The 16,586-nt window shown below is 37.5% G+C and overlaps 1 protein-coding gene across 2 annotated transcripts in view; it reads right to left on the bottom strand.

Annotated features, from left to right (window-relative positions):
* Positions 1–16,586, bottom strand: part of LOC121328136 (neuroligin-4, X-linked) — a 71,199-nt gene that overhangs the window by 34,385 nt on the left and 20,228 nt on the right. For both annotated transcript variants that reach the window (XM_041272648.1, XM_041272649.1), the window contains one exon: positions 14,960–15,112. In XM_041272648.1, the coding sequence (XP_041128582.1) occupies positions 14,960–15,112 (153 nt within the window). The remainder of the gene's footprint in view (positions 1–14,959; positions 15,113–16,586) is intronic.

Raw genomic sequence — 16,586 nt, 5'->3', positions numbered from 1 at the left:
CTTTGAAGATGAGAGACAAGGTGAGTTGAGAACCAATGCCTTGTAACTACTGCACGGGAGGAGGTGATGAATAGCGGATCCTTCATAAGGAAAGGTTTATTGCTGTATCTGGACATGGAGGTGTAAGGACACAATGGAGAACTGATCTTCGACAGTTGTATAAATTAATCCTGATGAAGCTGATCTGTCTTCGTGATGCAGAACATAATTAGGAAATGAGAACCTGGAACTAAGGAGATGTCGTTGTAACAGATGCCAAGAGAAGGAAAGTTGGAAAAAGAAGGGACTGTATATTCGGAGCATCTCAGGAATCCAAAGAAAGCAGTTAAGCACATGATTTCCATGAGGAGATCATCAAAGGGGTTGAAACAGCCATTTCACAAGATTGACACAAGTGAGAGCAGAATATCTGAAGCCGATATGGAGAAGTAGGAGTGGAGCTCTTAGATATGCCGCTGTGCGTCAGAAGGATTGCTGGAATGGCCAGAAGAATCGGAGAGGATACTGACATAAGACGGTAATAGAACTGGATTCCGAAGATGTACGACTTGCTTGTAGAAGCGGAGAGGAGTAGAATGGCTCATGCGTGGACGATAAAGGCTAGGATCCAGTCTTGATTAAATGGAACTAACTGAATTTGTTTTTTGCGCAAAAAGAGGAGAAAGAAGACCAGCCTGTAGCTGACTGAAGAAGGCTAAAGAGAGGAGAGCTCACAGGAATACTATGTGCTGGTATTGTTGAACTTGGAGAGGCGCTGCAGCTGCTATGGGAACCAACTGCTGAAATCTGGAATGTAACAGGCTTGAATGAAGAAACGAAAAGACACTGATATCCAACTGAGGCAATGTAGTAACTGCATTATGAGGGGAGAGGAAGATCTTCCTTTATTGATGATATGGACTGTAGATATATTTGTGCTGAAGAACATGACAGATTTTATTGACCATTGGTAGCCCCAGATATGAGCAGCTGCAACAATAGGATATAGTTCCAGAACAGCTATAGCTTTGAGGTGCGGAGAAAGATCTGAATTTCGGGGGGCCATTCACTAAAGAGCCATTCGGTCCCTAGGTAACCCCCGAATCCTAAGAATGAATAAAACGACTGAAATCATGAGGAGCTGAAATCAGGCCTTCATAGAATAAGGACAGCCCGTTCCAGTGACGAATTAAAGTAGCTCACATATTGATGTGGGAGCCAAGATGTTTTGCTGTGGTTGATAGATGCAGAAGATATGACATGGAAGTCCTGCCCTGTGGAATGATGAGGATAGCATTGTTAAAATGCCAGCAATGGGATAGGAGGTTGCAGTTTGTGATGGAAGATGAAACTTGAAAGGTGTTGATTAGAAGGCGAACGCGGTCTAGTTTGGATGGAGGAAGACGAACTTCGAATTTCAAAGTGTCAGGAGTAATGCCGAAGAATTCGATGGGACACCGGTCCCAATAAGGATTTCAGCTTAGAAACTGCTTGAGCTGGAGGGTCTGATGGAGGAGATATAAGCAGGAAGTCATAGAGGAGATGCAGAAGGAATGGAACATGGCAAAAGTTGAGAAGTAACCAGTAGAGGGCTTCGGAGAGAGAGTCGAAAATCTTTGGGCTACTGCAGGTGGGCTACTGCAGCAGTCAAATGTGTTGTGTTGTGAAGAAGAAGTTGTGTTGCCAGCAGATCCTGAAAAGGTGGAAAAAAAAGAGTGAATGGCATTTCGAAAAAAAACAGGGCAGATGATCTTTGAATGGATGTCGTCACAAAAACTGAAGATATGAAGACATGTACAAGTTTTTATAGGCAGGCATCGTTATTGAAGGTGTTGCATATTTGTCTAGGTCCAGAAAAGGAGATGGGAAGCCCATATTGATCCCTGGCTGTAGAGCGATCTGGAGCAGCAGTAGAATGAATTGGTTTAGGAGCTGGTGGAATGGAGAGGAATGAGTTGGCTTGAATGAGGAAGTGAAGTGATAGCGGTCTTGAGACACAAGGAGGTGAAATGCACAGTTGAGGCGCAAGCTGCACAAGCATTAGCGCGAAGACCACCGCGTCAGAGCTGGACCAGTCGACAATGTGGTTATCCGTGGCTAAAACGGAGGCTGCTTTGGCAGAAAATGCTTTGTGATATTCAAAGAACATTGTTCCTTGTCTTTGTTTTCATGAAATTTCTACCAATTATAAATTTCCATTGGGGTATGTAAACTTTTGACTACAACTGTGTGTATATATATATATATATATATATATATATATATATATATATATATATATATATATATGTATGTATGCATCGAAAATACATTTTTATTGGCATATATAAATGTTATATATAAAAACAAGAAAAACATGTTGATGATTTCACTAAACACCTTTGAAAAGCATACAGAATTAATTATTTGCAACACTGATTTGACAAATGTAATTAATAGGAAGTCTGACACACAATCTCGTGACGGCCACAGTAAGCAATCTGAAAAAAAAATTGTGGCAGTAATGTACAGTGTGCTTCCAGGACATATAATTTCTTTCCCTTGATGGAAGTCATCATTTGAAATTGAGAAAGATGAAAATTGATGACTTGTCTCAGCTGCTAACCATTACCACCTGCAGATATTTACTGAAGTTTCAGCTAGCATCCATCCACAAAAAACAACCAGAGCCAAAGGCTTTCATGACATAAAAGCTGTGAATGTCTATGTCACATTGGAAGCCAAATAGATGAAAATCATCAGGAATGAGCTACAACCCAGTATGGATTAAATTTACGTTTTATGAAACTGTCCCATATTATATTTGCTGCAAAGGCAGGAAAGACTCCATAAAATGGAATTGTGATCAAATAAATGTTTTAGATCAGATGTCTACATAGATGGGTTGGTAAGAAGAAAACAGTTCTCCTGGTAGGTAGGATTACAGCAGTCCAACCACATGTTTGCCACAATTACACCCCTGAGAGCACAGCGTTTATGACCTTCTGTATGAGGTTTTGTACATTTCTTTTACCCTCTATTTTTTTTTGCACACTTGTATTGTGTGTGTGTGTGTGTGTACTACCACCTGTTAGGATGCTTTCCCTACTCTGCTATTAGTACATGATATCGAAAGGGCTCTTGATTCCATACAGATTTTAAAATGTTGACAGTGCACTTGCTTTCCTAAAATGTAGCCTACAACAAACACTTTTCTTTTGAGCCTACAAATTCTGATTTTTTTGCAAAATAAGGTAACACAATTTCCACTGTTGTCCCTGTAAATCAAATATTGATTTCATACTTGCAATGAACCATGACTATGTATGTTATATATTTAGAATTTACAGTACATTATATTGTCTCTGCCTTGACTGTCTACACTGAAATCCTGGTCTCACAGTTACCGGTAATTATTTGTTTATTTTTTTAATATGTTCTGGGGGTAATAAGATTAGCCATAATATCTATAGAAGCATTTGTTGACAACATTCTCTTAATAAACACTCATAAAAACAAACTGAAAGAGTCAGCTCTTTGGACATATAGCAGAGTAATTAAGCAACAGTGAATCAGAGAATGAAGACGAAGAAAAACACTTACAAGTATTTTCAATATTCAATGAGGTTACCCAGTTAAAATTCAAATAGGTTTTTTTGGCACAGTAATTTGGTTTAATCCACTCAGGCAGCTCTTGGCTCATGAATTACTGTCATTGTTAAAATTACTAAATAAAAGCTGGACTATAATAAATAAATAAATAAAAAAGTCTAATCCCTTTTAATATTGGATAGCTTTGCTGGTTGGTTTAAAAGGGGAGGTTCTATACATTTTGACATTCCAATATGTTGAGGATAATGATAATACATAGGACACTGTCAGTGCACTTTATGCAGTAGAGGTGTTTGCATGGTCCAGGGACCCTGGTGGTCAGAATAGTTAAGGGAAAGATACAATATCATTGCAGGAGTGGTGGTGGGGAAGGTAGAAGCATTTTTAAGGGTTAAACATAATGAAAATACTGTTTAAAAATATTACTAAGTGGGACTAGATCAGATAATAAAAGGAAATGCCTTACATTACCATACTATGTGTTCATCAAATAAAGTTGGTATTTATGTAACACCTACTCGTGAGTCAGTACCTCTTGCCAACGGCAAATCTATTTGGAAAACACAAGCAAATGTCAAAATGTCTGTTATGTTTGACAGACATATGACATCATACAAAATTGTCAAATTGAGCACTTTATTCACTAACTGTGGTGCATTAGAGACAATTATTGACAAAATGTTATCCAAGTGGTCACATGGGACTTTGCAATTCTCTAGTAAAAGCACAATAGTGTGCAATGTAGCATCATAATATATAGGGCAAAAATCATTCCATGCTGTAATGATATTATGTTTCAGGTAATTTAATTAAGCGCACAATTGGAATACAAAACCAATATTGTTTAAAGCAGGGATAATCCTTTGGAATAAAACAAACAGCGCAATGTACACTCCTCAAGCCCTTATGACAACACTGACCTTTAATCAAGGCAACATGCCTGGTATTAACTTGGATGCTTGAATCACTATTTTTTGCTGAACTCAAGAAGTTCAATTCAGCCTGCTTAAAGTTCTTCAAAAGAAGCAGAACAATTGCTTAATTTTCAAAAGGCACATACTGAAAGTCAACTGGTTACACAGGAGTCTTTTTACATGACATTGTTTTGTTTATTATATTAATTTTTTTAAATTTATTTTTGTATTCTTTATCTGAAACAAAAACACATTGGAAATGTGAACCAAAGTTATCAAAAGTGCCCAGCCATTTAAAGTGGAGACATCAAAAACACAAGCCAAGTTTCAAGAAACCATTGGGGCAACCTTACCCACACAAAGCAAATAGGCACTGTAAAACCGATGGGGGCCAAGGTTGCCCTGATTGTTTCTTCTAACTTATATCAAAAACCCAGCTCAGTCGCACCCACAGTTTCTCATTCAAGTTCAGTGCAGGATTGTCGCCAGTCCCCAGGCTCATGCACCCTTTTCTAATATAACCTCCCGTCATTTCCCATCGTTTCTTGCTGCTGTCCGGCTTATCATCAACCAGTCACACCCATGCTCTGCAACCCCCAAAACAAAAACACACATTCTCCCCACTCAATCACTCTTCCGCCTTCCCATGCCAAGTAATGGCGTGATCTGTTTCCCTTACAATACATGTAACAGGCAACAAGTCCTGCAACAAAGCAATTGTCCGGGTCGTTACAATATATTTGTTTAATTTGAAAGTAAAAATATATGAAAGCATGATGACTTTTTGTACAAAAATCTTCACTAATATACAACTGAACAAGAACTGTTGAGTATTTATTTTTGTTTCATACAGTATTAAATGGCAGTCTTTATATGATAGTGACATATAAATCTGTCTGCAAATAAATGAAGTCTGCATGAGACCGGGGACTTGGAGAAGATTCATCTTCCAGCAGGACAATGACCCCAAACATGCAGCCAAAGCCACACTGCAGTGGCTTAAAAACAAAAAGGTCAATGTCCTGGAGAATATGTGGAAACAGTTGAAAATTGCTGTTCATCAAAGGTCCCCATCCAACTTGGCAGAGCTTGAGTATTTTTTCAAAAAAGAATGGGCAAAAATTGCAGTGTCCAGATGTGCAAAGGTGCCTCTACCAAATATTGACTCAAGGGGGTGAATACTTATGGAATCAATGATTTTCTGTTTTGTATTTGTAATTAATTTAGAACAATTTGTAGATTTTATTTTTCACTATGACATTATGGACTTTTTTGTGTTGATCAGTGGCAAAAACTCCTAATTAAATCCATTCTGATTCCATGCTGTAACACAATAAAATGTGGAAAAGTCCAAGGGGGGTGAATACTTTTGAGAGCCACTGTATATTTTCATGTTGACAAAACAAGTTAATTGATCTGATGTCCTATAATTAGGGCTTATGTTTTTCAGGTTTTTTCAATTGTATTTTTCAGTGCTTATTTTTACCTATTTTCGAGTTTAATGTAAATCGTTTTTTTGTTTTTTTTTTTCCCCCTGAGGTTTTCGTTTTTGATATACGGTATGAAATTTGTGTTTCCGGTTACTTTCCAAAATGCATTTTTCCATTTATTTATTTAGTCTGTCAAAATATGTATAGTAGTAACTCAACAGTAGTTGCACACTTAAGTTGTACCTTCTTACCTGTCTTCCACAACAAAATCCCTATGGTTACGGGCACATTCTTCTGGGGTTTTTGCGTGTAGGCATTTTTTTACATTTCAACCGGAATTCTGTTTTAAATACTCCGTATCTTAACTGTAATACAGCTTTAACCCTTTGCCGCCGGACCGTTTTAATTTCATGCGTTTTTGACCGATGACGCGCCCTGTGTTCACTGATGTCTCACAGCAATAATAAGCCATGTGGTAATCAAACCAGTCTTTCTGAAGCTTGTTACTGAGTAAACCTAGGCCCTAGAAACAACAACAACAACAACAACAACAACAACAACAACAACAAAAAAAAAAAAAAAAAAAAACGTTTCCCTCTGTGTATTTTTAATGAGACACTTCAAGAAAGTCGTGTACAGGAAATTAGATCGGCAGCGCTGACTTTGAAGCCGAGTTACACAGGAAGTTCAAGATATGCCATGTAAACACAGCAGGAAGACAACGCAGACATCTCATCTACAGCTGTTTTTGAAGGTAATTCTCATGAACTTGTAATTCAATACGTGTTTCGATTCAATATGTAATATTGAATTTTTTTGTGTTATATATATATATATATATATATATATATATATATATATATATATATATATATTTTTTTTTTTTTTTTTTTTTTTTTTATTATTTTATTTAGAGTATTTTTCCCTATCAATGGTGTTTACGGACGAGCTGCCTCTGTTTGCTGCCTCTGTTTGTTTGACGGTGACGGTACATTATTTGCTTGCACTGACTGCAATAAGGTTATTGCATTTTACATGCAAAATTGCTTTGTATTTTCTTTGTATTACATGTATTGCTTTATCATCATAGAGTTATTTTTTTCTATCGACTGTTTTTTTTTTCTTCTGCTGAATATATACTTTGTCTTCATTTTTTACTTTCCGTGGTTGCCACATGTGGGCTACGTTATTCTGCTTTACATAAAACAGCTTGTTTGCATACTTGTTTTTATTTTTTGTGGTTGTATTTAACTTTTTTCTATAACGTTTGCATATAATAATATAGTAATACGATTAGTGTTTACTGCATGCTTATTTATTTTACAGTGTATGCTGAAAATAAAAATAATGTGATTGTCACTGACTTCAGTAAATGTAAGAAATACTTTAAAATAATAATAATAATAATAATAATAATAATAATAATAATAATAATAAAATACAAAAAAAAAAAAAAAAAAAAAAAATTTTCACTTGTATGTATTAGTATATTTTCAGTGTAAAAGGTTTTGCATCAGACTTGACAAAATACTTATGATATTTTGTTTAGTCCGGCCAACTTCCATAAGATGGCGCTGTTTGGGGCATTTTTACACACAGACTATGGTTCGGACAAACCCTTGTAGCTTGTCAACAGTAAACAATATTTGAAAACTGTGTTTTTATTTGAAATCCTCATAAAATTTCACAACAGTAATATCCAGAGAAGTTTTTTTTTTTTTTCTATCTAACTTGGAAAATGGTCAATATTAGCAGTTATTAAAAAAAAAAAAAAATAAAAAAAAAAAAAAGTTTTTTTTTTTTATGGGGGGCGTGGCTTACATATATTTTTATATTCCACTAATTAACAAATTATATCATTGGAAACACCTACTTCAGACCTTTCTACTAATGTAGTGTTTTTAAATTCTGATTTAAGGTTACCAAACAACAGGCAATAAAACACAACATATTCATGTGCATGTCCAAATACGGGAATTCGGATTAGGCGGTAAAGGGTTAAATCCCGCTAACAAGCCTCCATTCTGATAATCTCGTTTTAAATCTCATAAATGGAGTCTCCAATAGAAATATAGGAATGTGCTGTACTGAGTAGTTGGGGCAGGTTTAAAGTATTCAGAAAGAATCAATGACAGATGCAAGTCAGGAAGGTGGGACATTATCCAGCAGCACTGGGAAATGTATTTATTCCTATTTTTGTAGTAGGTTTTATTTTTTAATGGGAAAGGGTAAAGTCAACGTGAATTTATTAACCATTTCCACAGTTTTTCCGGTGTTTATTGTCTATCCACCAATTTAATTTTTTTTGTATCTGGTGTGTTTTATCCTGGTTTATCGGTTAAAACCAAAAATTAGAAGCCCTACCTATAATATACATGTGTGGATAAAAGTGCCTGGGGTCAGCAAAAAAATAGATTGGGAGAAAAAGGAGAAGGACATTTTTACCTTGCTTTGGTGGCTTATTTCTCTTACCGTATGACAGGTATTGACTTTTGTTTCTACATTTCACCTAAGAGTGTTGGGAACTACAAATTAAAGGTGAAATGATTATTTTGGCTGATTTACTTTTGCTGCGCCAATACCCTGAAAACACATAAACTATCCTTGCTGTATAGAGAGTCTGGCAGTTCTCACACTTCGTTGATAACATGGCACGAGGAACTACAAGCCCACTCAATTTCAAAAAGTTAATAAAGCTCAAGTTAAGGTTCTATTTGTACGATCTTAATACTGCAGTTGTAGCATTAACCATTTATCATCTTCTTTTTCCAATCATGGTTTGGTGGCATTGTCTTTTAGGGGGAGGTGACCCTATGAGCCACTTCCTATTTACTGCACTAGACTACATGATGTCATCACGTTTTCGCCAGTCGGCCAACATTGCAGATAGCTGTCAGCACCCACAGATAAGGTCTCCGGCCAAATTCATTATTCATCATTAATTTGTCTGTTCATTGCAATTTAAATTATCCACATTGCAGATTCTCCGTACTGAATACAGGACATAACTGAGTGAACAAAACAGAGTTACAGTAGCCTTTATTGTCCCATGTTTAAGCAAAAAGGAACTGACTGAATTCTCAGATGGGTATTATGCTGAAGCAACTATCACTGCTCTGTTGAAAACTTAGCAGATGTGTATTTTGTAATCTGATCTGTTCCTTTTAAATGCAATAGATAAAATCTAAGCAGAGGTGGGTATGAGTGCTTGACAGACCTTGAGGCAAAACCATGCTTAATAGTGCAGTGCCAAGGTTAAGAAGTGATTTAGGTAGCAAGCACATAGTGATTAACCTGGAATGTTATATCAAGATCCATGAACTGAAGAAAAAATCCCTTGTATTTGACAAGAACGTTTAGCTACATTTAGTCTTAAAATGTACTAATGAGTTCTTAGTACAGTAGATCTGCTAAACCTGTCAGAATAATTTGCTTCAAAATGTTTAAAAAGACTGCTTTGATGCCCCTCAGGACCACGTAACTGAAAGTTCAACATACTGTACAAGGTAGTAATATCAAATGTGTATTATTACAGGGCTTTCACTTACAAACTGATAGATCTAATATAGATCTACACACAACCAAGAAAACAATCATGGTACCTACCTAATTATATAGTGCCCAATTTTCAAAAGTGAAAAATGATTCAAAATGTATGTGTTGGCAAATGGTAAAGAATTAATGAACTCGTTAGAACAGCTAAGATTGTAAGAAAAGTTCCCTTTCAATTCGAAGACGACCACCAACAGCATTAGGTGTGGGATATGCCTGCCTATTGGTAGCTATTTCCTAAGCTCTCTATACCAGAGCTGCCGATAGGCCCCTTCCTGGGATGACACCCTCGGTCCCGTCTACTGAGGGATTAAAAAAATCATACTGTGGAAGCCAGTTCTCTCTTTGCTTCTCAAGACAGTAAGATTAGACCCTCTGTGATGGTATCTGCGAGTACTGTGAAAAAAAGCTTTGAGTCTACTGCAGTTCCTTGCCGTTCAGACTGAAAGCTGGCTTTTTCACTTTCATGAAATCAGTGACTCCTGATTTAGCCTTTTTCTTTCTTTCTTCCTCAACAACCTGTCCACGTTTGCATTGCAAGCTGCTGCTGTGGTACATTAGTCGACTGCCAGTATTGATTTAAAGGAGTGAGTGCTCTGTCTTACCCCCACTGTCGAGCGACTCAGCTGGCTGCCAAGTGGCAGTTTTAGCCAAGTGTTCACCGTATATAGTAATATATATATAGATACTATATATATATATATATATATATATATATATATATATATATATATTTGTTATTGTTGTTGACTAAATACCCTTGCTGACACATCTGCAGGGCGCACACGGTATCCTGCTTGTCTGCGTTGTGCAGCAGCTAGGTAAAAAAAAAAAAAAAAAAAAAACAAACAGCACAGCAGGCTATATTTTTTCCAGACCCACTGTAGGTAGACCTCGCCAGCTGCCCCGGCCCGTCTTCCTTGGTGTGTCAGGCCTTCGAAAAATAAAGTGCACTCAGAGCATGTGGTACTCGGGACATAGCACGTCCATGCACACGGTGCTCGTGCACCTGGTGCGTTCGGTGCTTAGTACACTCGGTGTGCACGGTGCTCAGTATAGATCACCTGGTACACACGGTACTCAGTGCACACGGTGCTAGGTGCGCATGGTGCTTAGTGCACTCAGTGCATTCACTGTTCGGTGCCCTCGATACAATCGCATCCCAGTGAGCAAAGTACCCGTTGGTGCTCGGTACACGCAGCGCTAGCTCCTCTCGGTGTGCATAGCACTCTGGTGCATACGGACCAATTTGGTGCACACAGTTTCCATTCCATGCCTGCATATCCTGCAAGGCGAATATACCACCCAACAACAAACACCTGCTTTGCGTGTGGTGCTTGGGGTTACAACATGCCACAGAGGCCATGGGCAGAGAGGACTTCTTCAACTTGTACACAGCCTTTCACCCCAGGGTGCATCGTAATAGGCGCAGAAGGGCCATGGGGCTAGACGCTCAGTCTCCCACGGCATAACCATCAGCAGCCCTCTGGGCCTCATCCTGCTCGAAGAGGAAGTGGCCGCTTTGCTGTGCAAGCGAACCATTCGTCTTGTGGACCCCACCTCCTGAGGAGAGGAGTTCCACTCAAGATATTTTGCCCCATCTTAGACCTAAGATTCCTCAACAAGTTCTTGAAGGAAAGGACGTTCCAGTTGCTGACTCACCATCACATTCTTCAGTCAGGGATCGAAGGTCCCTTGGTGCGGTTCCAAAAACTGTTGGGTCTGATGACCGCAGCATCAGCCATCGAGCGAGGTCTATTACGCGTGCGCCTACTTCAAGCGTGGCTCAATGCGTTCTACTTACAAACCAAGCACGACAGACACCATTGGCTGACACTGTCTCACACATGCTCCGCGGCCTTACGATGGTGAACGATGCTCTCTCACCTGCACGGGGGCGTGCCGATGGGAGTGGTAACAACAGACGCCTCCAACTTGGGTTGGGGCGGTCTGGGAAGGCAGAGGAGTCCGCTGCACCTGGTCAGGCCATTGGACAGCCCTGTACATAAATATTCTGGCGCTGCAGGCTGTTTTCATGGCTCTCCATCACTTTCTTCCAGTGTTGCACAGAAAACATGTGCTGGTCCAAACAGACAACACATCAATGGTAGTGTATGTCAACCACCAGGGCGACCTCAAGTCCCCGGGGATCGCCTTCCGGCTCCTAATTTGGGCACAACGGAACCTGTTGTCCCTAGTGGCGACGGATCTTCCTGGACTGGCAAACTGGGCAGCAGACCTCTTGTCGAGGGAGGGTGCGCATCCATCAGAGTGATGACTCCATCCGCAGGGTATTCTTTCTACCGCTTACATTGTTTGACTATTTATCCCTCTGTAGGTGGGACACAGGGCGTCATCCCATGAAGGGGCCTATCGGCAGCTCTGGTATAGAGAGCTCAGAAAATACCTACCAATAGGCAGGCATATCCCATACCTAATGTTGGTGGTTGTTTTCTTTTTCAGGGAACCAGGCTTATGGTAAGTAACCTAATGTTATCCATCGCTACCTGGTTGAAGTTATTATTATTCTTGACTACATGCACCAATTTGATTTAAAATTGTTAATGGCCTCCTTCAGGACACTAGCCCTTATACCTCACTTGCAAAGACCTTCACGATCTGTAACTAGCAAGCTGTCAGCCACTGGCACAACCATCACTGCCTGGTTAAAATCTTTGCAGAATATCTGAACATCTTACCTTTCAAGCGGTCAACATTTTAACTTGATGTTGTTACTTTAGGTCCTGCGAGATTTGTTCTTGTTCTGTTCATCCCGGTAAATATGCCGACACGTAACCCTTGTTTTAACAATAGGGATATGTTATTTTGTATTATAGTAATATAGTTTTCCCTTTGCATAAAACACTAGGTGTTCCTTATTCATTGCAATGTTGTCACAAGCCAAGGGTTTTTGTGCCTCAGTTGCTTACTAAAAGACAGCTCTTGTATAATTGTTCACTCTGTAGAACAGGTTGGCAGGATCGCTGTACAATACATTGACACCGCCTGTTATTTCTCCATTTCCATAAAACTCCATTAGTAATGTTTGGTGTTTTCGAGTATGCCCCAGTATCATCCCACATGAATGTGTTTTCTGAAAACAAGAACTGAACAAGTCTGTAACAAAAAAAATCACGCCCAAATCATCTTGGATCCACTCGACTCCTTTACAATCACAAGACTAAAGCACCCAAGTTCAACCGCTCTATAAGAATCATCAACTGGGGATGGACAGCTCATACAGCTGTGACTAAAACATTTGCATCAATTAACAACTTTTGCTTTACAAAGTTCATAAAGAATAAAACCTGCTAAATAATATCACGTTAAAATATGGAATTGCATACCGCTTTCTAGTTTTCTATAAACTGACAAGAACTTCTAAATCTAACATGAAATAATGTACTATTCATTTTGTAGTTTATTTGATTACATGATGTTAAATAATCTTAATAATATTCATGTAGTTATTTATTTATTTATTTATTTATTTTTTAAATTATGTCTAAATCCTAAAAGTTTAGGGCGATGCAAAATTTTTGGGCAAAGCTGTATACTATGAATCACCCAGCATCAGCAATGGAGTGTGAGTGAAACGTGTGTGTCAGCTCCACTGTTAAAGTCACTGACAGCAACACATTAACATTCCCACATGATACCAACCCAAACAGGATACATTTCTTATAACAAGACTTTGCACTTTTCCACAGGAAGGAAGGGGCACCTCTCTTTCAGTTCAAATCTATTTTTGCACCTCTAATATGTAGCATATAAGTTTAGACTGATTGGGAAATAGCCAAACCTAAATCAGAGAGAGCAGTATAGCATCTCTTAAGATACTATAAACTCAAGAGCTAAAAAAATGTATTACTGTCAGCTACTCCCATATGTTTGTCTAGGTTGTTAACATTAACATTAATAATGAAAATATGTTGTGCTTACTGCACTGGAGCAGTCTACTTGTATTATTGGATATTTAAAAAGGAGTGAACTAGGTAGAACAACATTTAAAAAAAAAAAAAAAAAGAAATGTAACACAAGCCAGAATATGTTTTCAATCTTTACCTCACATGAAACCAAAACTAAAACACATTGAATAGTTTACCAGGGTAACTACATAAAAAAAAAAAAAACACATCCATAAAAAACTATAATTGAGTTATACATCAAGTTATATTCCTAAGATGCTTAAGGGCTATCAAATTATTATGTTAATAGGCAGAACTGGATAGAAGCAGGGTCTTTAGGGGCTCCTGCCCAGGGCCTCAGATTTCGAGGGGCCCCAAAAATATTTATAATTTCGATTACAATAAACAAAAATAGATACGTAGCATGTGACTGTATGGATCTGAACAACAAGCTATATTCAGTTGAAGCAGAGACTGCCTGATCATATGACTTGATCTGAGATCAAGTCATGTGAGTTTTATTAGTTGTGAAAAACAGAAAGCACAGCAATTAAAATGTCTTGCGAAAGAAGATATGTTAAACAAAACACCAAAACTGACAAGCTATTTCAATAAAATACCAAAAAATGTATGCAGAGGAATCAGTACATTTGAGAAAAATCAACATGAGGAAATGACAATGCCGATGGAATACAATGTGAGTTAATGGCAAGCCTTCACTTTTTAATTTAATAGCTGGCGGTATGTGAGGGTGGCGTTATAATGCGGGACAACTGTAGTTTTCCTTATACTTAACAAAAAACTGCCAAATGTGACATTTCAAAATCTAACTGCTATGATGGCTTCCAGTATAGCCATAGCTGTATATTCTACAATATATGTACAACTGCTCATATGCACATAATGGTAAACTGTTCTGTATTTTTTATTTTTTTTTAAACTTTAAATGACTCATCTTAATATTTAAAAAAAAATAAAAAAATCATTTCTAGATCTGAACATCTTTAGATTTGGCTTTAATCTAAAACGTTGCCAAGGTTTTTAATATTTGTTTATTACTGTCGAAGCATAGTGCTTATTACTAAATGTGAGGAATGTTTTAATAACAACTGTAAAGATAATAGTTTATTTATTTATTTATTTTGCTTTATAAGATCCTGTCCGTTTTAAACATCCCATTCAGTTTAGTGCAGGTGGTTTGCACATTTATAAGAACTACTTGCAAACCTACTAGTACAAGCGCATTGCACAAAAACACTCAACATGTTAAATCAGTGAATAACCCCTACATTGTTTACTTTGGATGAGCTTTCATTGAAAAGAACAGCTGGAAAAATCTAAGTCATTTTCCTAAAGTAGTTTTTAGAATCTTAAAACTTGTTTTGTGTTATCCATTGTGTTTTATGTTTATATTATGCTAAATTAATGATTTACTTTACTGTGGGGAGCTCTGAATTTAAAGCTTGGTGAAATTTTCACTTCACTACAATCATCTTTGCAATACCCATAAATACGCACTGGAGCATGCATAAAAAAAGCCTACATTTCCAATTGCAGCACATTAAAAATACATACAACAACTTACCTAAAACACCAAGCCGGTAGTTCAGGGTTATCACAATGACATTTCCATAACTTGCAAGAATGCTTCCATCAATCATGTTTCCAGTGCCTTCCATGTAGGACCCCCCATGAATGTACACCATAACTGGCTTCAAGCCATTTTCATCATGGATATCTGAGAAAAAGAAACAGAAAAAACTCAACAGCAATGCAAAAAACATATATTTTAGTTAATGTGTTTCATAAACATATTTAATGTTTATTTTGTGGAAAAAAATGTATCTGTATGTGTGTGTGTCTGTGATTTAATGAAAATGTTGTTTTGAATGGTCCTTTGTATGCTGTATATTATACTACTAGCTAATTAACACAACAACAATGAATGTGTTTGCCATTATTAATTGTGTAACATTTATTGTATCCTGTTTCCAATTTGTGACTAACATGAATAAACAAATATGCTAGTATTGCAGATGCTGATGACAGTAAGTGTCTATGCAGCATATGATGCCTCATACACTGAATGTTCTTCTGTTCACTGTAGTTCGATGCTGGAAGTGCTCACTGTCAGCCCCAATAGCCCAGAGTGTTTGCTCCAATTTCTAAAACAGAATAGCACAGATGACATAACGTATGGATTTGCATAATAATAAACTTTTAAGATAAAGCAAGGTCCCGTTATTCATTTTTTTTGAAGAGAAGCCATTTCTCCAATGAATATTACATTTATTAAAAAGGGTTCAAGTAGATCAACTCTATATATGTGTATGTGTGTATATATATATATATATATATATATATATATATATATATATATATATATATATATATATATATATATATACACACAGTACAGTATTTCTGAAGGCACTTTTAAACCAGGGATTTCCAGGTACCTGAACAGTTTTTGTAATTCAGGACAATTTAAAAAGTAGGCTTACCAGATACCCGTCCGTCTTGTTCGTGCACTCTGAGATTATTTCCGAATAGTCTTTAGTATTTTTGTGATAATTTGTCATTGTTGTCTGCTTAATCTTTTACGTAGAATCTTAACTGGGGACTCTTTGGTTTAAAATTGGCTGTGGTAATGAAAGATCACAAGACAACATTGTTTTGTTTTTTTTTAACTGGGGTCTTCCAGACTGTTTCCTTTTTTTATATCTCACCACAGATGCTCATTCCTGGGGATACCAGAGGAACAAAGGACTGGCAACAACGAGGGGAGACATGGAAAACTGCCCTGAAAGGACTTTGGGGGGAACTCCCTAATAAAGCCTCTCCCTGGGACAATAACTCTTTGGACTGCATCGGGCCTGTTTTGATTTATTTTGTTATTTTTTGTTCAGTTTTCCTGTAAATGGAAAATAAACCTTGTCTCTGTTCCCTGCAAAACCTGTGCATCTGTTTTATTCTGTGCCACCATTTACAATGCTCCTTGTTGCATTCACAACAGGTTACTCGTCCAGAACTTGATACACAGTAATTATTACTTCACTTATAAATTAGTTACTTTTTGAGTTAAAAAAACAACACTATTTATTGAAACTCCCTCTGGATTTAGGCTGATGATAGGTTTAGTTAACGTGGGAGTTAGGTGAATTTATTCCCAAGTTTCCCTCTGGTGCGAAGGTGAACGGGGCCTTATTTGA

This window comes from Polyodon spathula, chromosome 15 (assembly GCF_017654505.1).
Source record: "Polyodon spathula isolate WHYD16114869_AA chromosome 15, ASM1765450v1, whole genome shotgun sequence".
In the NCBI taxonomy this organism is placed as follows: domain Eukaryota; kingdom Metazoa; phylum Chordata; class Actinopteri; order Acipenseriformes; family Polyodontidae; genus Polyodon; species Polyodon spathula.
The sequence above is the reverse complement of the archived record's forward strand: the minus strand, read 5'-3'. Positions and strand labels throughout refer to the sequence as shown.